Consider the following 26,980-nt stretch of genomic DNA (forward strand, 5'->3'; position numbering starts at 1 on the left):
ATGAGGATTTAAGTTACCATATAGCACTAGAGCAAATTAAATCTCTCTTATTTCAATATTTACATGTCTGAGGTAGAATTATAGGCTTTCTTTATTTTACTTTTTCTTCACATAATTATTGATCCACAGAAAACTGTGTCACAGGGAAACTGACAAATTGAGAAAAATAATTAAAAAGTAAAAAATAAACAGGAAAATTGTAGGGGGGCGAAAGACAAGTGTGGTTAAATATCAAAATAATTTGGTGTAAAATAAAGCATTATTGTACCTGCAATGATGTCATCCATCTGCTCCAAAGCTGCTTCAAGCATATGACTAGCGTCAGAAGCCATGCTCTCCGATTTGCTCAGACTTTTACTCTTCCTACTGTAACGACAGATGAAAGCATGTGTATTAAACTAAACCAGACCTGACAGAAAATATACTTCACTGTTTCATTCTATATTAAGCCATGCAAAGAGAAGTCCACACTAACAAAAATACAGCCTTGCAATTAATGTGAAAATTAAAAAAAAAAAAAGTTCCTATTCTTGATAGATGACTTGGGATTTCTGAGGTTCTCATTTATCATTGACTCATTTTTTTCTTAAGATACTTTACTAACAAGGAAATGCAGATGAAAATGAAAACAAACAAATCTCAAATACTGGAAGCCTGAGATTTGCCTACCCCTCATTCTTAAGAATACTTTTCTAAATTCAAAGTTCTGTGTATTTCAACCTTTTGCACTGTGAGCGAAAAGGAGGGTTGTCTAGGTTTCAGTGAAGGAATGAAACCGGGGCTTTTACTGTTCCTGGTGAAAAATCATAGTTAACCCATAAGCCAAACTCTGTAGCAGCTGGTTGTTGATTGCTGCCATATTAGTAAAGAGTGAAAGTATAAAAATATGTTGCTGCCTCAACCCCAACAGTAATGATATCTAATACGTTTTTCACTTCTGACCCCGAGTCCAGCAATTCTGAAATTATTTTCACTCCTCCTCTCCATAACCATATTATATCACTTCTTTCATGACCAAAATGCTCCAAGTATGAAATTTCTGAAGTTGCTGCCTCTTTAGAACAGGATTGAAGACATTCATTAACATCTGAGATCAAGGATAACAAACCAAATTTTCCAAAAATTAGAATCGCTTGTGACATTTCAAAGGGAAAAAGAATATACGCTGTCCGTTTCATCTCTGAAATAAGCTCCTTTTGCACATCACTTCATTGCTCAGGTATAAAACCAACGCCTGCAGGGCAATGAACAGGGATCTTGGTTATAATTTTTGCAGTGCTGTAACACACAACTCAGAATACCAACAAAGCCTTTAAAAGGTCACAGAATTTTGATTTCTCTTCCACAAACGTGCAGTTCATTCAGACATTTGTATGTCCCGATACAGTAAAGTTTTAAAACAGTGGTTCAAAACTGCTGTTTTTACACCTTTGTAGGCACCACAAAAGACATCTGTGTGACAATGGCCAGAGATATCCTTCAAAGGATACAGGTTGTAGGTAAGTGCATATGAAGTTGGTCATATGTTTGTGAGGCCAGTTATTCCAATACCACTGAAATTTCACTAATCTGTATTTATCATGTGATATGCCAAGAAATAGATTGTCACCTGTCTTTGGATTTAAAACAAAAGATAATTCACATAGATATATTTGCATGGTGTTCATCCGGTGACAATTCAGACACTGGCCACCAACACCAATGACTGACGTAACTGGTAGCTAAACCATCTACATTTGCTCTCCCAGTTGGATGTTTCCTAAACACTAGAATGTAGAATTAGCAGCCAGAGAATAGAACCAGCTTTAAAATAAAAACATTCTTTTGTTGTTTCTCAGAACCATCAGATAAAAAAAAATCCCTAGAAGTATACTTAATGCTGAGTCCAAATTACTGCATCATAACAAATGATGAAACTCAGAAAAAAAAGACCAATGCAATGCAAAAAAAAAAATAGTAACAAGTCAAAATTATTTGCTTCTTTTGCAAATTAAGAACCCTAAGATACAGGCTTTTCGTCATGGTGCTGGTGAAGAATACACAAAGATACAAAGAAAGCTAATTTATTAATAACCTCTTTGTTATCAGAGAGCTGTTTCTGCTACATCCACTCTGGTCAACATATACAATCATCATCTAAAGGGACAGCTGCAGGAATGAGAGCCTGAAACTAGTAGGCTCTAATTTCAGCTCTGCCATTTAGGCTGTCATAATGGCTAAGCCATTATTTACTTTCAGATCAAACAGATCTGAAGAGCAGTATGAGAATGCCATATCAGAAAATAAAGAAGAGGAAAAAAAGAAAAAAAAAAAATCACCCACAACCTTTAGTGTCACCTAAGGCAAAGATTCATGCAAATAACAGGTTGGCTTTGCCTCTCCCTTTTTGTCAAAATAATAATTTAAGTATGAACAATGCTAAATGTACCTGAATTTCATCTATCTTTAAAGCAACAGACCCAAATATTTCATTTAATGGTATTGGAAATAACACACATTATCCGCAGAATAATCTTGAAAGTCATTAAGTCACCTGATATAAACTTAAAATTTCACAACGCGTACATACAAAACTTTTAAAACACTCCCTCTCTTTCTGTTGCATCAATTTGTTGACTCTTTTAGATTTCCATCCTCTGTTATCATATTAATCTGCCAGCAGGTTAGCAGATTCACTAAAAATGTTAGAGATACCCAGTTCTCAACTGCAATAAGCCACTTTCCTTGCAGTATTTCTTCTAGTTCAAAGCATCCACAACATGGGTCACAATCATCTCAGTGAAAGGAAATCCACCTACGGAAAGCAGCTGCCCAAGAGGCACCCAGGCTGTCTTGCTGCTGGGGTGGATGTTGAAGAAAAGAGTCACTCCCTCAGAGATCTACGGCTGCCAGCTGTTTTTGTAAATCAGAACAGCAGACTGGCTCAAATCTGAAGGAAGAAAAAAGGGAAAAATACTGAAAGCATTACAGAGTTTCTATCACTAGGTTGCACTGAATGTTCTTATTTGTGCTGTAAGATAGTGCCGTGCGCTTAAAGCTGCTAGAGCAATACGTATTTATTATTAACAAGAAAGGCAGAACTACCACGTCTTCTAAACATCAAATAGTTTTTGACCACCTGCAGTGAAAAAACTACAGAAATCCCTGAAATATTACAAGCTTGAAATTTTACTTACAGAAAAAATTTCAACAAACACCTTGACAAACACGAAGTTTTGTTGAAAAATACCACCAGAACTGTCTTCTGTCTCCTCCCAACCTCCTCACTCCTCCTGTTTTCTCACCTGTATCCACAGTGTATTTGCTGCTTAACTGAATCAAGCTAGAGTAGAACCTGCTGATCAAACGATTTATTAAAAAAAGTAATGTGCTTTGCTCCAGAGTGATAATGTAATATTACTTGCTTGACATCTTTTTCTAGACAGACCTGTTGCTTGTGCTCCAGGCAAGTCTTATTTTCCCAGACACTCCCTCCTTGCAGTTTGACTGTTCTGAGCATTATTATGAAATAGCTTGTTAGATCTCATACATCTTCAGTTACTGTTTCTGAACTAGCTCTGCAGAAGTACCTGCAATTGTGGATTCTATTTATTTTTATTATTGTTAAATATTGTTAAACAAGACACCTGTATCAATCCCAAAGCATGGTGAGGGCCTCAAATAGGATCCGTCTATTTGCAGGTATTTTAATTGTAATTCTTTTTACAGTTTTCATTCCTGAATGACATCAACGCATGCAAAACACCATGACTTATCTGCATATATAAATACATAAAAATTGAAAAATACCTTTTGTTCAGTCCTTAGCAAAGCTGAAAAAACTTCTCTAATAATATAGCAAAAGCTTTAATACTAGCAAATTCTAACCGTCATAGTTTATTCGATTAACTTACATAGCAGTAAAACACAAAAACCAAGCTACTCACCTTTTCAGGTCCTTAAAAAGAATATTATTTACTTTTTCCCCTGATCAGTAAAAATTGCTAGCTATTAATAGCCAAAGTTTTACTGTTAAGCAGATGTAAGTCTAAATTATTATCATCCCTTCTAAGCCACACGCTCACAATAATTTAGAGCCCAGCCCACAGATAAAGATATTGCAATCCTGTTTGTTATAATTACCTAAGTAATAAGATCTTCCAGGAAGTGCAGAGCAAACTGGTCTGAATGCCCCAAACTTATTTTGCTCAGCTAGCTTTACCCTGTAAATCCCAATCTGAGATTTGCATTTCAAATAAGATGAAAAATCTCTGGTACAACTAACTTGTTTAGAGCCAATATCCCTTGCAAATTTCTTACCCCAGTTCCCGTATGCAAAACTACAGCTTACTGTGTCCAAAAAGAACATAATATTTAAAAGATATATTCACAATTATGAAAAGCCTTAATTAAATCTGATTTTTTCATGGCTGCCTTGAACCAGCAGCTGTTCAGACAATAGAATGTGAACATTTAGGCAACTCTTAAGTATGATGTTTTTCCAAGTTTGCTCCTGATAACGAAGTTGCCAATGTTATCAGTTATGGAGTGAGGTGAGGATTTTGCCAAGAACTTCTGAAATCCAGATCTTGACTTAATATCAATGCTTTGGGTAGCCTTCCAGTACCTCTTGCATTTAGAAGACATAGCTAATAATTAAATACCACCATATTTTTTCCCTGGGATGAATAAATACATGTTTGTAAACTGTTTCAATGATTCAAATTCAAATATCACATTGCTTTGTACTTAATGGCATAATGAAAGATCAAGTGGCTTGGCTAAGCCTCAGAAGTCCTCCACGCGTTTTTCAGCTGCAAGACTCCTGAGCTGGAATGAGCAAATGTGCAGTTTCCACCCGCGCCATTTCCCACCTTGCTTCTCCCCCAGCCACAGGCAGTCTGTAGCCACTTATCCTACAAACTTGCAATTGACGATTCATCTCTCCTACCTTGCTCAGGAGTTCTTATGACACCATCAAATACAGAAGTCATAAACACATATCTGGATCCTGGCCTTCTAAAACCCAGCATGCCTTTCTAATTAAATTAATCTTTAGTCCTAAATAACCATCCACAGCTGCTGGGAATAGAAGAATTTCTGATGATCACTAGAATGACTGCCTAAGGAACACTACTTATACAGCATCCTCTGGGACTATCCACCCAGAAATCACGTTCATCTGATTATAGGTTAAATTTAATTTATATTTGTTAATATAGACACTACCTGCTCTATTTCCTCTTCATCTGCTTCATTGGAATAGGCGGAAGGGTAAATTGAACCCTTCCTTCATTTATTACCCTTTATGTGATAAATAAAAACAAGACTAAAGCTTTTTTTTTTTAATAGAATAACAAAAATGGGAAAGAATAAAGACTTTTTTTTTCAGCTAAAGAGTGTAAAGGGTCAGCCAAGGGGGTGGGGGTGTGGAGGGTGCAGGGGCAAAGCTCTAAGACAGAAATATAGATTTGCCAAACTTGCACAGAGACCTGAAACTGAACCATTCCAGGTCAGTGGTAGAAGAGAACTAGAACTAGGTAGAAGGAAGGTCTCTGTTCAACGTGCTGCTGGGTGTCCTTCAATGAAGGGACATCCCTTGGCCAAGCATACTAGTGTAATACCTCCATGATAGAAATGAGCTAAGTTAGTTCATTAGGTAAATGTGCTAAACTAACTTAGGCAGGCAGGCACTGTAAAACCACCATGTTGTGTGCTGTTGAGAAAAGCTACGACAAGCAGTAAGAACTACACCAATTCTAAATGTATTATGCTAAATAATTAAATTTAAAGATATAAAGGGAACAAAACACTGCTAAATTTACTGCATTATGATTTAGCAAAGTCACAAGCCAAATGTCTGTTTTCAACAATAAACCCACTACATTTGCTAATCAGAGCCTGAATTTAAACACTGTATCTAGTCGGAAGAAAAAACAACAACAACAAAAAAAGGAAAAAAGAACGCACACAAATATCTTGTAAATGCTTCAGCTGATACTTTGTGATCCTTGGAGAACACAAATCACCTCACAGTACCTCCTCCACAGGACCCATGGATATTAAGTTACAGTTGCTATTGGTACCATAACTGAATTTCCTGACTCATGTTTGTGCAACGTCTCATCCTTACATATAAAAGCTGACGCTGACAGAATGGCATGTGCAAAGTGGGGTTTCTTCAGCACCTCCCTATAGCAGTTTGTCAACTGTAGGAAGCCTTTCAGTCCTTCATTTTTTTTAAATAAAAAAAAAACAACATTTTTCATAAAAGCTTAAACAACACTCCGTAATTTAATTTTAATTTATCAGACATTTTAAGCTTTATCTCTGTTACACACAGTATCAAGGGAAATTTTGTAGCTTTTGAATTTGCAAGTCTTAGAACAAAAATTGCAATTGATATTAGTTACTGTATTAAATGAAAAGGCTAACTATTTTATTTCAGTTGTCATCTAACTAGTTCAAATTTCTACCTTGTTAATTTATTTATTTTTATTTTAAAACAACACAATGAATAAATGCTTTCAATTCAACCTTCAGCTGAGTAAAGCATTAGCTGGTAAAATACATGAAAATTTCTGAACCAAAACATGAACTTTTCTTGTCTTAAAATAAATGCAGAGATGAATGGCATGCAAATGTCAGACTTAGTACTGCAGTCCACATTTAGTTATAAAATGCTGCAATTAAAAATAAATAAATAAATCAGACACCCCAAATTCCGACATTTAAAGTAAATTTTTTTTTTTCTTTCCCTTCTGCACTCATGTATTCACTGGTCTCAAGGTCACAGCTTCCAATTTCCTTCCATGAAGGTCAATATTTCAATTAAGTCTTGTGTAAGTTATTTAACTCCAGACCCCATCTCTGGGAACCCCCCTGTTTTACACCCCCCAAAAAAGAAACAAAACCAGAAAAGCGTGCAAGACTTGGAAACCTTAAGCTGAGAATGATACAGTGAATGATTCAGTACAAGTAAAGTCATGCTCTAGTATATCAAAAGGTGAGAAATTGCAAGAAAAGTAGACAATTCATGCATTAAAACTCTTTTCCTTAGAGTGAAACACACAATAATCAGTGAATCACATAATAATCAGTTTCTTGACAGAAACTGAGAGAGATTAGGTATAGGTGATTAACAAAAAGGTTCAAAATACAAAAATCCTAAAATTTCAAATAAACTATGCTGCTGGAAAAAAACAACAAACAAACAAAAAAACAAACACTCCCCCCCCCAAAAAAAAAAAAACAAACAAAACAACACAAAAACAACAACAAAAAACACAAAAACACAAACCTTTAAACCTTGAGAATCTGGAACATTTTTATGGCTCATAATATTTCTCAGGCCTTTTCAAATTTCCCTAGAGCAGAGGCTTCTCAGCCTAGCTCTGATGCTAGTGTTCAAGTTTTGTTTGCCTTCCTGCATTTCACTACATTTTGTAAATGGAAATTCTTGCCCACTAGGCTCTTATGGAACCAACTCAACAGAACAACCATTCTCAACAACAACTAATTTTATTAATCAATTAAATGCATGTTCATAAATCTCACTAGGGCTACAGAAGTAAGAGCACTGTGAAACAGAGATTTTGCATTAACTTTACTGTAACTGACGTAGGTGCCATTTGGAACATTAGTCTGAAAACGTTTTGTTGAAGGCTAGTGCTAAAGCAGGGCCAGAAGATCTGGTATCTCAAAAAACTGTAAGGAGGCTTGATTTTCAAATCAGCCCACACTGTCCATTTCCATGATGTGCTCTGACAATCATTCTAAAAATCAGCTGCTTTGCCAACAAAGACCAAACACTCCTCAGCCATCTGGACCTGTACAGTCCTTGACCCTACTGCTTAAACTTGTATTTATTATTGTTTGTACTGTAATCAAGACAGGTATCCATCAAAATCATATGAGTCAGAGGCAGAGAATGGTTGTGTATTTTTGGAACACTACAACACCGTAAGGACAGCCGTGCTGGCTCAGACTAAAAGCCGGCCTGGCCCAGTGCTCTGTCCCAAAAGATGTTCAGGGCAACAGAAGTGCAGAGTCATCAGCCTCCTGCTCTACCTTTCCCAATAACCAGCAAACATGAGAGTTGCTGAATCACAGACTACGTAGGAACCATCACATTTCATAGATGTTGAAGGACCCCATCCTCTGTGAATTTATCTGATTTCTTTTTGCATCCTTTTTGAATATTTTTTCAGTGAATGCTCGTACAGTATAAAAAAGTGGTTAATCACCGCTCACTTTTTCATGCCACTATCTCCGAGTCTCTTCCCAGTCCTCTTCCACTTCCGCTCATACAACATGCTTAGTTGAAGAGTCATTATCTAGCAAGTCTCTCCGCAGAAGAAAATAAATCCATACCTTGCAATTGAGTATGAGCAATGAATCTTTACAGAAATAACCTCACTTTGAAGCATTAAAAGAACGGAGAGTGCTAAGCATTCCTTAAAATGGACAGACACTAAAGTAGGAGAGGACTGGTAGAGGAGGCCAGTGGACAGTGAGATACACAAGATGTGAGATTCCCTTGTGTTATGGAAAAAACAGAACAAACGGGAGGGTTAACATGCTGGAAAATTCATTTCCTGCAATCAAAAGAAAGAAATTTCATCCAAAGTTGTTTTTTTTTTTTTAATTTAATTTAATTTAATTTATTTTTTAGATAAAAAGCTCAGAGTCAGGCTAGACCACACAGAGAAACATAGACAACATGTCCAACACAGATACAACTCAACTTCTGAATATTTCTCAAAATGAAAAGATCTACCCTTGGGTTACTCAGGTTACAAAGCTCTGTTCTGATTTTTCCTCAGCTTAATCAATGTGAAAACAAAAACTTCTGTCAAGTCTAAAGTCAGCTCTAGACATAAAGCTTTAAAACGAGTACTAAAGAGACAGCTTTTTGATTTTGTAAAATTTAATTTTATATCAGCATTATTATGCTCTATGAAACATTTTGTGCAGCAATTTGGGTGGTTTAACATGACCCACCCTGCATCTGTGAACACAAACATGCTGAATTCACACTAACAGGAACTGAACAGTATCAAGTACTGTGTAAATTTAAGATTCAGTAGCTATTTTGAGGAAAGTGACTGTGGGAAACAAAGTAAGAAAGAAAAAAAACATACTTCTGCTAGAACCAGCAAACAATATAAGTGATTCTGCTTGGATTAAAAACATTCAAACTAGGAACAACAAATGGGTCACTATGAAAAGGACCATATCCCACATTACTCAGCACATCATTGAAATTACAAATTCTACAGCTGTGTCAATTTTGTGCTTACAAAGAGAACTTTTTAATATCAGTTCTTTCCTGAAGATTAATGAACACATTGATTAATGAAAAGGAAAAAGTTGCCTTCAAGTTCTTCCTCTCTCTGACTAAAGAATAAGTATAACCAAGAAGCAAAAAAACTCTTCATGGCAAGTTAAATCCTGATCTACCAGGACACACGTTGTTTATTTTATTCTTCCTCTACTCTGAATACGGGACGCCTTAATTCTTGCAGAACTGGCCAGTGGGTAAGTAAGTAGCTGTATGAGGCATTATGCCACAACTGATTTCTAAATGAGAATAATATATTCCCCTGTCATATTGATTTTCCATACTTAATGTATTAACATAATTTTCTAATTATGAGAGAAAGCATTCTAGAGTGAAGCAATATTGCATGACAGATAAATCAGTAACTTGACATCTCAAAGCAATATGCAATATTTTTAAGCTTCAAATAGGTCAGAGAAAATTGTAATACCTCCCAGCTGAAGAAACATTATTAAAGGTGGCAAGAAAAAAGTGACATCCTTTATTCCTGTTTACTCAGCAGACTCTAGAAGAAACAGAAATACCAAGATCACTAGAGACAGTTTAAGCAACCCCTGAAACCAGGCAGCAGCCCATAATGAACATCTGACCAGCTATGTAGGTCTCCTCAATGACCTGTTCTATGGAGAAGCTGTGTTTGCTTACTGGAAAGTATGTTTAGCTAGGAAAGGATCTTAGCAGTATCACAACACTGAAAACCCACGCAAGTGCCCAGCTTTTCTATTTCACTTTCATCTACGCAAACTGTTACTGTTCCTGCTCTGTCACCACAGCTGAAACAAGTAAGCTCCAGGTAACCGCATATCCAGTTTTCAGTACTTGGTGTCATCTTTTTATAGCTTACAACAGAGTTCTGAAGTGCCCAGCCTGCTGCTTCCACAAAATAGATACATCCGATGGAACAGGATATGAAGGAGAATCTGGAAGTCCACCGTTATATATAGCACTTTTTATTATCAATCATGCCAGGCATTCTCAAGTTCTTACCAGTGATGAAGCCCATCGTGCTGCATCCAGGAAGCATTTCAAGGCATTTATTCCTCCCTCAGTTCCACACAAATGTAAAATGAACGTGTTTCCATGTCAAATCATGTTATCAAAGGTAGGTGAAATCAGTTTAAATTCTTCCTTATAAAAATATGCAAGATATGTAGGACTAAACAAAAAAGTAAGAAAATGTATAGCTACAGATCTACGCATAGGAATGCTTATAATTTTTTTTTTAAACTTAAAAAGTATATATTTTATTTTCAGAAAGAGACTCAGTAAAAATTGGTTCAATGTATCAATCTTCAAAGCTAACATATTCTAGTTTAGTAATTTTGTCTTACAGGCTTGCTAAGACACTTCATTCATAAAGCTTTTGGAAGTGTTGCAAATCAAAAAATGCCTTTCTCAACACAAATGGAATGCAATAGCTGGACCTAGAAACAGAACCATTTATGAATGTAGTATTCTTCCCTTCTTTAATACACATATTTATATTCAAAGTTCAGGATACTGTCAGCATAATGATTCATCCATGAGATATATATAAGATCCCTTTTGTTCTCCTTTCACACTGAATTTCTATTATTCCTACGGCATGAAAAAAATAGGAATTCAACCATTATAATGAACACACATAGGATTTATCTAGATTAATTTTCAGATATAAATGTTTTAATTAATTCCTTAAATGTGAACAATAACCAAAAAGTATTTGCTAAAGTAAATAAAACTGTAGCCTAAAATTTGTGCTACTGTGTTATTTCCATTCCAAACAAGAATTCTTTCATATGGTTGGAATAAACAGAAAAATTGCAATTGTTAAGGCAAATGCTAGAGTACAACAGTACCCAAAACAACACGTTGTTATAAAGTTAGTCAAATTTTACTGTCTCTGAAATAAAACATTTGTAATGACATAGAAGACAAACGAAACAGAACTATTTTCTTTCTTTAAAGGGTTTGAGTGTCACTGTAGCAAGGCCAGAAGTCCTAAAGCACAGTCCCAAGCAGCAATGACACCTGAGGGGATACTTCGTGTCAGGCTTTTACATATCCTGTCTCCCTTCAGAAACAGACTACTTAAGACTCTGAGCAATTCTTTAGAACTGTTTGAAAGGCTTATTACTCATATTTGGTCGTATTGTGAATAAACCCGTGGAGTTTCTTGAGGTGATAACTGAATCGTGTTTGATAACAATACGTTTATAGGGATCTGTTCATTAAAACAACCACAACATTAAAAGATTTCAGACTAGTCAGCTTGCAAAGGCCTTTAATCCCCTAACAGCTACTAGTTGATTTGTCTTTATAAAAAATTCCTCAGATGTTTCTTGAATCTGTGGCCAAGTGAATACTTAAAGGGGGCTTATAAAAAAAGAAGGAGAACAACTTTTTACTCAGGCAGATAATGATAGGACAAGGGGGAAAGGTTTTAAACTTAAATGAGAAGGGATGATGATATGCCCTACGATGCCCTAGATGTTAGGAGGAAATTCTTTACTCAGAGGGTGGTGAGGCCCTGGCATAGGTTGCCAAAAAAAGCTGTGGATGCCCCATCCCCGGAGGTGTTCAAGGCCAGGTTGGATGAGGCCCTGGGCAATCTGGTCTGGTGGAAGGTGTCCCTGCCCGTGGCAGGGGGCTGGAATTGGGTGAGTTTTAAGGTCCCCTCCAACCCAAGCCATTTTGTGATTCTATCAAGTGACAGTGCATAAAAATCGTAATGAAAAAAACAATAGAAAAAAGATTGAATTATTAAAAATTACCGTTGGGTGAAATTGATTTCCCTTTCTCTTCTGAAGTAGAAGGATGACTTAGTAAGAGTTCTGTTTCTTCAGACACAGTTTATTTCATTGTGCAGAAATTGGACCTAAGCCTGCTGCTGTATCAGTAATCATGACAACTTTATATTTTTGTATTAAATCTGTAAGTAAAATTTGATTTGCTCTTACATGTAAAAGAGATATAGTCCACGCTGTTTCAGCGGTCTTCAAAGACTCCAAGTGTAAATATTCAAGTCACTTTTATTCTGGGGTATGAGGGGGAAAAAAAAAAAGAAGAAAAGAGAGTCCACATGTGGTCTTGTTAAGGAACACCAAACTACTGCTCTGTCATGAGGAAATTATTTCTTCTCTACTAGCTGTTATAGATAAGGGACACTAATAAGGGACAGATATGCTCCATGACAGGAACAGTTTTGTTTACTTCATTTAGGAAAAGCAAATAAAAGACACTCACTTTAAAATGAAGCCTACCTAGCATGTCAGTTTTATCAGTCTCTACTAATTTGGAAGCTCTCTTTTTGAGTACCCTAACCTGAGTTTCAAAGGAAGCGAGCAGCTGCCAGTCCCATTATTCTCATTTAGTCCTTAGGTAACCAGAACCTTTGATTAAATCAAAAATGACTGGTGAATCCAAACCAAATTCATTCTAGTGCACAAATTTCCCTCTTGTACAAAATCGTTTGTTCTGAATATTAACACACACCTCTCTACCCTTTTCCACAGTCTGTCCTTTTATAAATAAGTTCGTGAAGCGAGAATCAGCTAGGCTTCACAATCTACGCACTAAACTGAAGATGCTAACAATTTTCCTAGTTAAAATGAAGAATACAATCAAAGTAAAACTGAGTCAGACCACATTTCTTGCAACAGTCTTCTAGTCCTTCTCCTAATCTACAACTGTTTTGAAATGCGGTAGGCACTGGACAAAGCATTGGTGAGTAATGACTGCGGACTACTAAGTATTTTTCACGACATACTACAAGATGTTCTGCAGAGCAGGCCAGAACAGATCTTCTTGCACAAAAGCTTGTTATAACAGCTCTCCTTTCTTCTAGTAACAAAAGATTCTACTATGATTTTCCTTTTGCACAACTGAAGTTTGCCAGATCAGGCCGTAAGTTGCTCTTTTCGGTTTCAGGTAAAATTACTCCTTCAGATACACTCAGCTTCCCACATTGAAGAACATTTCAATCCAAGAGACAATACGTATCATTTCAAACCATTTAACTGATCACTTGTAACATTTATGATTGACATTTTCAGGTTTACTATAATCTGCACTAACACTAATATACATTGCATATATATGCTTTTCGTTAGAAAAAGAAGTAAGACTATTTTCAGGAAAAGAAAACTATTCGCTCAACTCATTTGGATATTTTTTTCAGATGCAATTAACACGTATCTTTCTTTCATTGACATTTTGCAGCCAGACTGTGTTTCCGGTCCATATAAGTTGCTCCAAATATTTAATATTTGTTCTTCTTCCCTTCTTGAGACAATTATTATAGTTATCTGTACTACAAAAGAACTTAAAACAAACATTGTGCTTACACATATATACTTACAAAATATTTGAATGTTATAAATGTATAAACCCAGCTAGGGTTACATGTGCACATGTGTGTGTGTGTGTATATAGCAAGTACATTTAACGTGGAGTTAACAAGGGCAGCCGGGGTCCTTGTCTGAGTACATGGGTTAAAGCTCCTTCCACATTTCCTACAATCTCACTGCTTCTGCAATTGTTAATACATGCCCTGAACACATCTCAGGATCTGGCCATTTTTTTCTGCTGATCTGAGTGACCATAAATCTGCCAGTGAAACTGTTTAGGCAGTGCTGGTAAGAACACTGAAAAATGACTCATGCTTATGTGGTTTTTCATTTATACCCTCACTGCAAAGCATATAGAGAGGCTACAATCAGAAATAAGCCACAGCCTGGTTTCATACTTCAGGTTGGACATAAAAACTTGAAATAAAAATGTTTTCTGCATGAAAGAAAGGAACAGACTTAACATGAAATTTCAGGTAAAAGCTGAAGGTTAGCTGCATTGTGAAGACCTGCACTTATACCTAATGAGAACAGTTTTATGAAGCATGTGGGAGTGTTATCACAGAATAACTGAGTCACAGAATAATTGAAGTTGGAAGGCATCTCTGAGGATCACCTACTTCAACTGCCAAGAGCTTACTTTTAATAGTATACAGGTTAACATTAGCTGGAGTGCCACCAGGGCACTCCAAGTATCATACAAAGATGATTTAACAGAAATTTAATTATGAACTGCAAAGGGATAATACATTTTAAGAAAAAGATGGAGAAGTCTTAAGCAAGAATGATGTAATACATCACCTGCCTAATACTAGGCACAGTGAATACATCCCTGTGAAATGCATGAACATCGTTTCCCAGGATGGTTTATGATGGTTTCCTATCTATTTAGGAAGTTGGATTTACCTCGATAAGGTCTTTGGTAGAGATTCCCCCAGCCCATGTAGTGAAACATCAGAATACTGAAACATCAAGTTTGGGAGCTGACCCAAACTTAGTTTATCAACACAGAAACACATTCACAAATTTTACTGTAATGTCATTAAATTAAGACGTTCTGATTATGCATTATTAAAACAGATGCTACCAACTGCATTGCATGTAGTGGAATAAAAATATAATTTACTATGTTAAAGGGACACTTCAACAAATATTTTCCCTTGTGAAACTATGACTTCTGAAATAAACTTTGGGTAGTAAATAGTGCAAACAGGAAAAAAAAATCTTTTTGTATGAACAGTACAGTCATAAACAAGAAGGCATCCCCAGCTAAATCACCTCTGCATCTGGAAAACAATCAGGTTTGTTTTCAGAAGGGGATGAAGTAAAACTTCAGTTGCCATACTGTCAGCGCGTGAAATCCAGATTAGAATTCAGCAGCTTAGATTTATCTTTAGTAATTAACTGGCATACAATCTGTTGATTTTAGAGTATGAAGACATGGCAAGCAAGTGAATCATTCTCTGAATATTCATACATCTCACATTGTTGCTCTGAAGAAAACAAGACTCACATTCAGCATTTGATAAGCAACTACACGTAACCAAACAAGGCTTTGGACTCATCTTCCTCTTGCCATTCGACATATTTTAAATTTGAGTCCTCCAATTCATTTCACCCCTCAAGCCTAATGTTAGACTTTGCTGAAAGAAAACCAGGCCTGCTGATTTGGTTTCTTCAGATTCACATCTGCTTCGGGAAACCATCATCAACTTAGCACCATGTCCTTAGGTGATACGCAAAAGAGCTCTCATACAATCAGCAGTTCACACTCTGTCATTGTACCTTTCTGAAAGTCAGATCTATCATTTGCCATTCCGGGCATGACATCTGCCACATACTACCTGGTTACCATTGGGTTTCATATCTTTTCTTCTCTCTAAACCAGGAAGGACTCTATTTTCCCCTGTATTCAATCCTCAACTTTGATCTTTAGTTACTTGAGGTTTTACCTGGATAATCCAGCTAAACAGATGAACATATATTTTTATATGGATATAAAATAAATATAAAGTAAGAATATATTTTATATATCACAAACAGAGACTTGAGGAAAGCACGAATGGCTCCCCATTAGCTTGCTGATCATCTGGTAAAGAACTAATTTGGAAACCCTTTCCTAATTGATTTCTTTTAGGATACATTACATTACAACTATAAAGGCAGGAAACTAATCTAGGATCAGTACATTTAGGGACCTATTTAGTAGATAAACTGACTCACACTTCCAGCAAGAAAGCTAAGAAAAATTTCAGAGTGGGAGAGCACTGGGTCCATAGAAATGGATTAATTCTCCATCAGAGATAAGAATAGCACTCTCTCAAAGATTATGCTGAAAGATGCATCCTAAAAATGGAAATTATCTTATTTTTTGATAAATCCAGGAAGCTAAATAGGAAAACTATGTGTCAGGACTGTCTTATGCATGTGCAGATACCTACGGGAGTATTTTTTCTCTTTGATCAGTATGAAAATACTCAGCATCTTGGGGTCACAGGTCTTCCAGAAATACTAGTGAACTACAAAATATTCATAACAATCTTGCTTTACAGGTGATCAAAGTGGAGTTTAAAATCCAGGTCATGCATACAGTCCTTTAAAACACTGCACTGTAACTTGGCAGACTCACAGTATAAACAAAATACACAAATTGACCTACACGGGCAACTGTGCCATTAAGATTAACTTTTTATGTTTCTTTCAGAAAGAAATTATCTTCGTAATTTAAATTCTTTGTTCTCCACATCAATGAATTGCCAAATAAGAGAAAAGTACTATTGGGAAATAGCACTTGGGGTTTATAGCAAATAAGCACCTGGAGAGGCAGGGAAACAAAACAGGTAACTGTAATGTTACAAGGCCACAAGAGACTTGCAATAAAAACATCCTGCTAAAACATACAGGCACAGGCACTTAGCTTCAGAAAGTAGCTTTAGTTTGTTGGCTAATGTGCATGCATTTAAAACCAAAAGAACCAGAAAATACTGTGCTGTACAAAGGGGTGGCAGGAAGGAACTCAAGCCATCACAGTTTATCAAATCCATCTCAAAGCTGGTGCTCAGACAGTGTTAAAGAACAAACTGTCCTGAGGAGTAGGTGGGGTGCGAGTCCCAGTTTCTTCAGCTCGTCAAAGTAATGGTGAGTTGATAGCAGAGAAAATACAACAGCAAACTGGAGAAAATTTAGAGAATTGGATCGTGGCTTAAACTTGACAATTTTCAAGGGATCAAGTTACCCGTGCTAAATGATTTCACACCCATCTACTGAACTCTGGTAACTGATCAAGTGTGACTCCAAGGCCAGCCATTGCTGCCTAAACTTTATTCAGTAGCTTATGAGAATTTGGAGATTATAACTTAAGAAGTTGAACTCACTGAACTCTGAGGATGAGGTGGCAAATATAAATGACAAACACCTCTACAGATTAGAACAATACAACCTCCCTAACAGAAATATGCCTTTTGAAGGTTTCTCATCTACTGCCTTAAATGGTGTCATGTTTTGCTGCACTACCATTTCTACACTATCAATATTTCTGGAAAATGCAGAAAAGCCGTGCTTGGCATAGCACATTGAATGATAATGTTTGGATCTATACTGAGTGATCATTATTACAAAACGCATTTCCTTATGCATCGTTTCTCTACTTTGATATACAATAAATCCTCTGAATTATATTACAAACATGTAAAGCAAGAGCCCACTGAGGCTCTGCATTACCTATGTGAGCCTATACTTTTGCTAACCTTACCAGGTCAAGGCCCTCACTTGTTTGAGCTAAAAGGCAATTTAAAACACTTTTGCACCCTAGCTGTGGAGAAAGTGAACTAAGTTTCTGGCCTGTTTCTGAATAGTCTAGTAAGAGTGAGAGGTGTGTCTAGGGACGAGTGCTTTAGATTCTGTTGTTTTGTTTTGTTTTTGTTTTGTTAAAGAGAGAGGGAAAACTGGAAACAAGTTAGGTAAATGAAGGCTAGAAGCAGAGCTGCACAGGAGAAAAAAAAAGAGGGCCATATTTAGTTCTTTTTCATTTTCCTCTCTTTTGTACTCACAGCACCATATCCTCTGCTTTCCCCCTTGTTGCTGACCCTAAGTGTTCAGAAAAGGTGGTTCTTAAGGTCTTCACTTACTCTTCTCCATCTGTTCTCTTCCCATCACCCATTCAAACACCCTGTGCCACATAAAGTCACATTATGTTGCCTTGCAGCCTGCACTGATGGTCTAAAGTAAGAGAGACTTCAGTGCAACAGAAACATGATAGAGGAAAGGACATAAAGGAGGCAGAGACCACTCTTTTGCCCTGCGTCAGTTTCTCCTTCAACACATACTGGACAGGGAGAAGAACTGATTCAAGAACCCAGAAAGCTCTGCTCATTCCTTCTCTACCTCCTTCTTCCCCTCCTTGTTTCTAGCATATGATATGGCTGGCGTAGCTGGACTGAAATAAGATGGTACCAATAGTGTCCTCTGCCACCATTCCTTTAACTCCTCAACTTCCTGAGACAGAAGATAAAAGCGGCAAGGGAACTAGGAACCAGGGAACAATGCTCCCAGCCCAATTCCAACCATGCTTCAGCCAGACAGGAGATTAACCAGTTTCTGCCCCCTCCTTTTAATTTGATGTTTCCCATAGGGCAGAGTCCCAGATGTATGATAGATAAAATGCTATTTTGCCAAGCCTCTTGATTACTACCTGGCATGGATAAATAAAGCATTTAAGTTTTAAGAAGTGAGGCTATTGTTAACGTGAAACAGTTACAGGCGTATCATGTACGTCAACAGCAGACATAAACATCAGCTGTCAGTGCCAAGATTAGTCTTGAGCTATCCCTCAGCTTAAGTCCCATTTCTGGGGACTTGACATCATTTCTCTCTCCCTCCTATTCTGGCAACAAACCATACTTGTCCAGAAGACAACCCTAAGGTTCCTCTGAGCTCTTTTTCTACTCTAACTTACACTGGGTTTCCTTTAGGTTCAAGAGGCCCTTCCCATTGCTTCAAACTGGGAATATCAGCAAACAGAGGGTAAATCCATATCACTTAAAAACAAGCCATGCTTGTTCAGGCTTATCGCAATTCGTCCTTTCCCTCGTCTGGTATGACAAGTTCTACTCCAAGCGTTTCTCCATTAGGAAGATACAAGGATGTTAGTACAGCAGAGCCAAATCAAAGTCAGGAACACAAGCAAAGTAAATAGGTACGTTTGGAAAGCCGAGATCCAGCCTTCTTCACTTCCCCATGTACTCTTTCCACATTTCCACGCAAGCTTCAGAACGAAGCCCCTCGTGCTATGTGCACCTGTTCACACAGCGCTACTTCCTGTTTAAAAAAACAGGAGTCACACAGAGATGTGCCCCTTACTATTCCCTATCCTGCCAAACCCCTGCAGTTAAAATAATTATGTTGGAGAAGACATTTATGACCACGGAAATGTGCATGCAAATCTTCAAAGGCACATATTACACCTCACCCACATACAGTCAGATGCAACCAAACTAGTACTTCGACATCTTACGTCGCCCCCCACGAAACTGAACAAATGATCAGGCACGGAAACACACAACCGCTTATCATTCCCACAGATGCTAAGGGGGGATATTTTTACCATAGGAGCACGAAAACACGAGTGCTGAGGCACGAAGCTGGGCAGCAGTTGGCATCTCCTCACGCTCTTACCGCCTTCCTCGCTGCGCTGGTAGAAGAGCACAGAACAACCGCCTTCACCTCCCGGCCGCTCCTTCCCCGACAACCTCTCAGCCGCCTCGTCTGCCCCACGAACACACCGCTTTCCTCATTTACTTTTTCCAATTAAAGGCCGGGGCGAGAGGGGGAGACCTCGGCTGCACCTGGGTGTCACTGCGGACAGCAGCTCCCCAGTCAACCGCCCTGTCGATAACACGCTTCGTTTATTTACCTGCTAGCGGAGCTCAAGTTTCAGAACTTTGCGAGGATAAAACATCTACCCTACGGGAGCCGCGTCTATTTAAAACCCTTCTCAAGAGCGCGGCGTCCTAACAGCGTTAGCAAACACACGTCCGAGGAGAAGCAAGAGGCGTTCGCGGCGGGTCCCCTCTACAACCCAGCCGCGGTGCCCCCAGAAGCCGCCCCCCCCCGCCCGGCGCCCCGCCGCCCCCCCCGCGGGGACCGACCTGCACCACGGCGGCGGCGGCCGGGCTGGGTGCCCCCCGCGGCAGGCTGCGCCCCTCGGCGGCACCAGGTGCGCCACACGGCGGCTGCCCGTTGGGGGGGCCGGTGGCGCTCGCCTCACGGGCGCGAGGGACGCGGCGCGGACGGCCCCCCCTCGGCGCCGGCTGCGGGGCCGGGAGCGGCGGCGGCCGCCCCCACGTGACGGGCCCGGCGGGCGGGAGGGGGGGGGCGGGAAGGAGGAGGGCGCTGAGGGGGCGCTGAGGCGGCGAGGAGCCGGGCGGCAGGTGCGTGCCCCGGTTCCCCTCAGCGCCGTGCCCTGTGGGGGCTGCCCCCGCCTGCAGCCTTCCCCTCAGCTCGCCGCTGAAGCCGGGTGTCACCGGCCCCGCCGTGAGCCTCGCTGCGAGCGACCTGTCCCCGCGCCCCGGCTTGCCGAGTTTGATTTCTTCCTCGAATTCCTCGAGATATAATAGTTGTGTGGAAGTTCAGAGCTCTAAACCGCTCCACCAGGCATCTCCGTGGTGCGTATCCTTACATCTCAAGGGCTTCTAGGTTAACAAAAGCCTTACGATATTAACTGAGAAAAACCAATGCTCTCTCTCCACAAATATAAAAATCAGGTATTTTAATGCTTAGGTTTAATATCAGAAATGCTTTATCAGTAAAACAGCACAGACCATTTATACTGATATGGTGTTTTAAGTCATATTTCTTTTGACTCCTAAAAAGGTTCTCTAATGCTACATTTATGATTGCAAAAATCTCTAGTACAGAAAGCATCTAAGGAAGCAACACACAGAACAGACTCACAATCAAAAGGTAGGAGTCTTCTGTCTGTAGAGCTTCCAGGCTCCTTCCAGTAACATGAAGAGTTCCATACATTTTGCTCATTGAGGGTTTACTGGTCACTTTGGATCAGTGAAGCACCCAAAGTCCAGCAAAGTTTTGTGTTGCCTTGTTTTTATCCCACATGTGATACTGACACAGCTCTTTCACAGCATGCGTCTGCTGAGTACTTCTGATTATGTCAGTTTTCCAGGGAGTTGACTAAACAACAGTAAACATTTAGCAGAAAGAGAGATAAAGAGTTTCGAGTACTTGTAACACAAGCAATGTAATTAAAACGCACACCTTTGACTGTTTGTGGAGCAGTTGTATTTCAACCACCACAGTTTGCTCTTACCTCTGTGATGTTGCTGACTTCCATCTAAATAGGCTAAGCTTATTTAATATGCATGATTTTTAAGTGTAATTATATATAATGATTATGCTAAATTTTAGAATTCTCTTTTGGCTAGTGTAAGCTTGCCCTGTATTTGTAAATGTTGAAGCATTAAGGTATTTTCTTTCCTGTTACCAATACGCTCTGACCTTGTGAAGAGTTGTGTATGATTTTAGTTTTCTCTTAAACTTCTGCACAAGATCAAGACTATGAATCACATACCAGATATTCCAAATAAAGAATTGGACCTCAGTGACAGAGCGAACATGCCCAAGGTGGGGAAGAGAGAAAATGGGAAGTAGAATGCCTTTGAAACATCTCTGAACATGCTAAAGAATAATTAAAATTGGCAAGAATCCAGAGGCTGTGTATTCATTTGGCTTGCTTTCAAATTTCTCTTGTCTACCTCTCACCTCTGAGGTAGTCTTAAATAGGTCATGTGGAGGAATGGTCAAAATTATAATGGTTGATAACACTTGTATCCTTCATAATGATATGAAAAAGTATTACTATAGCACTGTTGGTTGCAGTGTTAAGCTGTTTGGGAAAGGGTCAGTGGAATTTGGAACCATCTGGGCAAAGCTGAGAAACTTTTTCAACACCAACCTGGTTTCTCATTCTTTTCCCCAGCCATCCTTGCTGGTGGTCTAGGACATGTCTGGGTGACTTTCCATATGATGAAAGAAAGCAGCTGGAACCTCATTTACCCCTTTCTGGCCACGTAGTGTTGTTACCTCTTCTCTTGTTCACGCCTGTAATTATCAAGCCCCTGCTGGCACATGCTGTACTCCAGTGTTTTGTTGGGAAAAGTGCTGCCAGCCAGCGCATGGGAAGGTGAGCGTGGCCTTGCCCTGGTGCCGTGAAGGGGAAGGACCTGGAACAGAGAGGTTGTGCAATCACTGCCACTCCCTTTGTAAGCAGTGAAGGGCAGAAGCAAGAGAGTTTGAGCAGCACAGGGCAAGCACAGAAGGCAAACCAGTGTCCTGCTACTGCTGCGATATTCACATGTAATCATTTTAATGTTCTGTTTGTGTTTGATGGATATGGTGCTGATACTTCTGCAGTATTGCTGTATTTTGGGCTAACTTTATCTTGTTGATCTTGTCTATCCTAAATCATATTTAATGTCATTTTCACTGAAGTGGGTTATTCCATGTCTCAGTGTAGCATGTTTCAGAAGCACTCCCTCAGCTGTCCTGGCCTCTCGGCTAATTACCATTCCAGAAGTCCCCCGTCAATAAGAGTGGTTTCTTTTCTGCACTAGTGCAGACACATTACTGTCACAAAGCTAGCATTGTGTTAAGTCTTGGCCTCTCATATACAACAATGAAGCTTATTCAGGGAGAACAGAATCATCCTCAGAAAAGGCCTAAGAAAAAACAAGTTAGGAACCCCAAAAGAGAGCACTGCTGGATGCTGCTTTACTGACCGTTTTCATTTCTTCCATATCTGAAATCGGTGTAGTTATCTGTGAGCTCCTAGATGTTGCTCAAATGGTTTATCTCAGTAAGATATAACTACCATGCACTATGATCCAAATTGCCATTATATTTGCTGAAAAGTTTTTATAAAGCTTTAATTACACTGTTTATTAAGAAGAGTAAATTAGCTTCATCTACTGTAGTTAAAATCCAGTCCCAACAATTCTATTTTTTTATAAGCAACTTACCCAGGAATTCTCTCAAGAGATGAGTGAGATCTCATGTCCTCCTTTATTGAGCTTTTGTCCAAGGAGTCTACAGTAAAGGCTACCCAGTGTAATTTCACTTCTTTCCCCAAATCACCGTACTCATTCATAAACTACGTTATATGAAACACCAGCATTAAAACATAATGTACAAATAACACGATGCAGGACTGAAAGCTGCAAGCGCTGTGTAATCACTTGTTTATGAACAAACAAGCCATTTAAACACTGAGGTTTCCTTTCTTGTAAATTTGGTTAAATAAACTGTAGACTGGTAATCATGGCATAGAGAATGCTTCCCCATTGACTCCATACAGCTAATCCCTTATGTTTCGTTAGAAAACTTACCCTGCCTTATCTTCAAGGGAAATTTGTTGCCAGAAATTACCAATATCCTGTCCTTAGGTAGAAAGCCTTCTCCTACCCTTTAAAACTTTTTTTTAAACATATGTTCTTTTTTAATGGACAAGATTTGATTTTTTTTTCCTCTTTTCCTGTCATTATTTGGTGGAGTAACAGGGAAATATTCCAAATGAGAGTTTATTTAAACATATTTTGTTTCTACATAAAATTACACTTGAAATTTTCTTGTAATCTGGACAAGTAGAGGTACTTGATACTAAATCTGAATGTACTATTTTTTTCTCTCTCACTTTAGAGTACCAAGGCTACCATACCACTATATACAATATAAAAGTCTTCATTCAGATCTCTCTCTCTCTCTCACCAGGTCAGATGAAATACACTTATTTTTATTCCTTAACATATAGATACTTTTCCTAGAGAATACTATACTTATTTAGCTGATTTGTTTTCCAGTCTTTTGTTTAAATTTCAGAAGTCTTTAATGGACAAATGGAGCTCTTAAAAACTCTTTCAGAAATGTACTGTTACTTTTGTTCAGCGTTTTTAAACACTTGTAAAGAAGCTATTGACCTGGCTGCTAGCATTTAATTAGTTGGGATTATGTCAGAAAGCGTTAACTAGCTGAGTTTAGCCAGTGGTGCCACAAGAGCGTAGCTCCATCTAGCGTTCAGCTTCTAAAACAAGTACGAGTGATTTCGAAAGTGTTTGGAATTAACTTTCTCGGCTCCCAGATATATACTAGTAGGTCCCTATGTTGAGGCATTTCGCCTTTTTTTTTGGGGGGGGTGGGGTGGGGTGGGTTGTAGGTTGGCAAGTCTACCACAGTAAATGAAAAACAAACCCAACAAACAACCAACTATTGGAGGGCAGGTGCAGCCGTTCCAGACAGACAGCTGTTTATAACATCTGCATCCAAGTTTGCTGTAACCATCATGGAGAGACCTTCTTAATGCAGCTTGCAAAATAGAGCTTTTACTCTAAGTTACTGCCTGCTTATGGATAGAGAATACTCCACCATATAAGCTGTTACTCTATTTTCTATACTGAGGTAATTATGAGCCATGAAGCTTGTTTCAGTTAGACTTAACTCTGAGCACTGTGGGATTTCGTGTTTATCTAAATTTGTTTGAAATGCTCTGTGTTAAGAAATGGTAGAAAAAATACATGCTAGAAAGTATTTTAATTATATAAGACATTATTAAACTGTTTCTTTGTTAAAAATGTATCCATTGTTCTGCTACCTTCTGGCAAAAGTTTCTAGCCAGCATTTAGATTTGAGTCAAGTAAGGTGCAATTTTCCTGAGCTTTTATTTTTTTTAATCCACTAGCTTCAAAAATAGGAGAAACCATAACAGCAGGAAAATTCCAGGTTTGTCTTACCTGCAAGTTTTGAGCTGCAAGGCAAGGTTCTCTCTCCTCTGTTTCTCCAGATAATGCTCTTGATCATTTCTGTCTTTAACAGTTGTTAATGCACAGCTTTTTTTCTTATAATCATACATACAGATGCAAGAAGTCATCTTTGTTACAGAGAAAAGCCTCAGACAGCTCCAGCATATTTTGTTTACAATTCTCTAAGTCTGATATAACAAAATACTGTTTGCTTAGCTGCAGAAGCGAACCATGGTGTGTGACTTAACTTGTCGCAACTCTCAGGCAGTAAAGATTAGCTTAAACCGCTTTCATCTGACCTCTATGTTTGCAAGGGCAGGCAAGGTCACTTACCCTGCGTGACTCAGCTGAGATGCAGTAACTCAGTCACATGCCAGAGCTCTTGGTTTACTGTTCAGCTTTCTTTTGTCAGTGTTTTTTGGTGTTTGCTAAAATGTGACTTCACAGAGAAGATAAATGATACTTTCTATTGAGATTTATATAAGATCAGGCAATGTATCAGTCAGGTATAACAAAGTCTTTGGCTTATACACATCTTAAAATTATTTTAAAGGTTGGCCTGCAAGCAGTCACTAAGATCTACTGCAAGAGAACTCCAACAACCCCACAACCAAATCATCACCTACAAAAAAAGCAGCAGGACCCAATCTCTAATGATTGTCTCAGATCCAGGAGTTGATAACCTGTATGTGTGTGCCATAGCATGCATAGCTCGGAAATCATAAGTAATTGGCCATGACTGACACCCGGAACAGGAGCTCCTAGTTTTACAGATTCCCTGGGGGGCAAGCAGTCTGTTTCTGCCCAATAAAGGTTTCCTGTCAAAGAACCTTTCTTGACTCTTCATGGAGTCTGACTTCTGGACGCTTCCCCGTGCCTGCTCCCTTTCTTACTTTCTCTACCTTCACAGATAACCTTTTTGGTTTTCTGAAACTTGACCTAGCACCTAAAAACATATTCTGTCTCTCCAAGACTGTAGTTTTTTAGCAGTTCTAAACTGCTAATGCATCTTTTCTCTGTCCTGGCTTTGAGCAGTATGCCTAATTGAAAGATGTCCACCTACCTCCCGGTCACTATGCTTTCACAAGATTTTAGAAATAACAATAAAAGTGTCTCCTGCTATGTTTTTATTTTTAAAATTAACTAGCATAGGAAAGTGAGTGTCTCACAGCAGAAAAAAATGACTACGAACACATTTGCTAGGCTTCCTTTATATTGTCCATGAACTTTAAAGCTAGTTATCAAGATTCTAAGTCAATGTAAGATTATGAATATTTGAGTTTATAGCAGATCTTATATAAATTGGGAAGTATTACTAGGGGTTGGTAAATAATCTCAGCTACATAAAGATTTTCCTTTCTTCTGCTTGGCCAAAACAAGTTATCATACTGTCTTCACCCAAATCAAGGTATACGTCTGGAATACTTGTCTGTCTCTGCAGATACATAGATCTTACCTCATATTAAAGTCACACTGTAAATGCTAAGGTTAGAGGTAAAGAAATCCAAATTAAGTCCTTTACCATGAGCTATCTACATGTATGTTTTCAGTTAGAAAATTACACACATTCTATTTGAATCATGCCTTTTTTTTTTTTTTTAAAATACTTTTCTGGCAGAAGACATGGATATTTTAATCCACGTGATTAGAGCTCAGACTAGGATTTAGCAGTAAAAGCTACACAGCCTCCAGACACCTTTATACCACACTGGAACTAGAGCTGGTGGGGAAACAATTTAGGTACCATCATGAGCCCTCTCAGGAGGATTGTTTTTATCTTGCTTGCAATGCCACAGCTGCATGAGTTTTGGTAGATTACAAGGAAACCTGTGTTTCATTGCAAATGACCTCTGAATACTGTTGTGATTTCACACTGATTGCAGCTGTGTAAGCCTCTGAATAAGCTCAACTCTGTTTAAAAGTTGAAGCTGCTTGTTCTGTGTTTTACTATAGTTTCTGTTAGTTCAAATAGAAGTAGAGTTTATTGGGGGAAATTTTTTTTTCATAAGCATTGTTAATTTTGATATTTGGGTGGCTAGCAAGCCTTTTCAGGTAGCTTGCAGTTCAACTTTATTTTCAACTTTCAAGTTCAGTTAAGCTGCACATGTTATTGCGTGATATCATAATATTTTCTTTTTTTGTAGCTTAATGTGAACTTCCTTTGTTTTATTATGGTAATAACTAGTTAGAGGTTTCTCTCTCCAAAAAGTGCTTCTCTGAACAGGAAATAATTATGGTCAGTTGTCTTCACTGTGATTGTGATATCTGTTTTAGCAGAAGTGCTTGGCTCTTATTTTGGTACTAGACTTTACTGCACACTTGTAATTATCGCAGTCACTTGCTAGTATGTCAGTGATTGCGTTTTTGATGTTACTGTTGTTTAAGGTGGTAGTTTTCTGCATCCAGATCTGGTTTGTGACTTGCATATTCAACCTGAGAAATATTTCTTTTTTTTTTTTTGTGTTTTTTTTTTGGTGTAAAGATTTGTCACATACTCGTTTTTAGCAGTTATTTTCAGAAAAGGC

The 26,980-nt window shown here is 38.4% G+C and overlaps 1 protein-coding gene and 1 long non-coding RNA gene across 18 annotated transcripts in view; one reads left to right on the forward strand and one right to left on the reverse strand.

The window, feature by feature from the left end:
- Positions 1–24,719, reverse strand: part of PPFIBP2 (PPFIA binding protein 2) — a 112,276-nt gene extending 87,557 nt beyond the window's left edge. For 4 of the 13 annotated variants that reach the window (XM_083837875.1, XM_083837856.1, XM_083837881.1 and 1 more), the window contains exons 1-2: positions 24,447–24,719; positions 269–366 (exon numbers count right to left, since the gene is read on the reverse strand). In XM_083837875.1, the coding sequence (XP_083694001.1) occupies positions 269–366; positions 24,447–24,583 (235 nt within the window). In that variant the 5' untranslated portion in view covers positions 24,584–24,719. Of the gene's footprint in view, positions 1–268; positions 367–2,798; positions 2,930–3,176; positions 3,193–3,926; positions 4,041–19,252; positions 19,269–19,796; positions 19,988–20,601; positions 20,750–21,747; positions 21,888–22,682; positions 22,750–24,446 lie in introns of those variants that run through there. The other 9 variants (XM_083837867.1, XM_083837858.1, XM_083837877.1 and 6 more) reach the window with 8 other exon arrangements.
- LOC310900241 overlaps positions 20,039–26,980 on the forward strand; it is a 303,162-nt gene continuing 296,220 nt past the window's right edge. For 4 of the 5 annotated variants that reach the window (XR_014584942.1, XR_014584943.1, XR_014584944.1 and 1 more), the window contains exon 1: positions 20,039–20,312. This is a non-coding gene — a long non-coding RNA (uncharacterized lncRNA). Of the gene's footprint in view, positions 20,313–25,713; positions 26,508–26,980 lie in introns of those variants that run through there. The other variant, XR_014584946.1, reaches the window with a different exon arrangement.

This window comes from Anser anser, assembly GCF_964211835.1.
Source record: "Anser anser genome assembly, chromosome: 5".
NCBI classification, from domain to species: Eukaryota; Metazoa; Chordata; class Aves; order Anseriformes; family Anatidae; genus Anser; species Anser anser.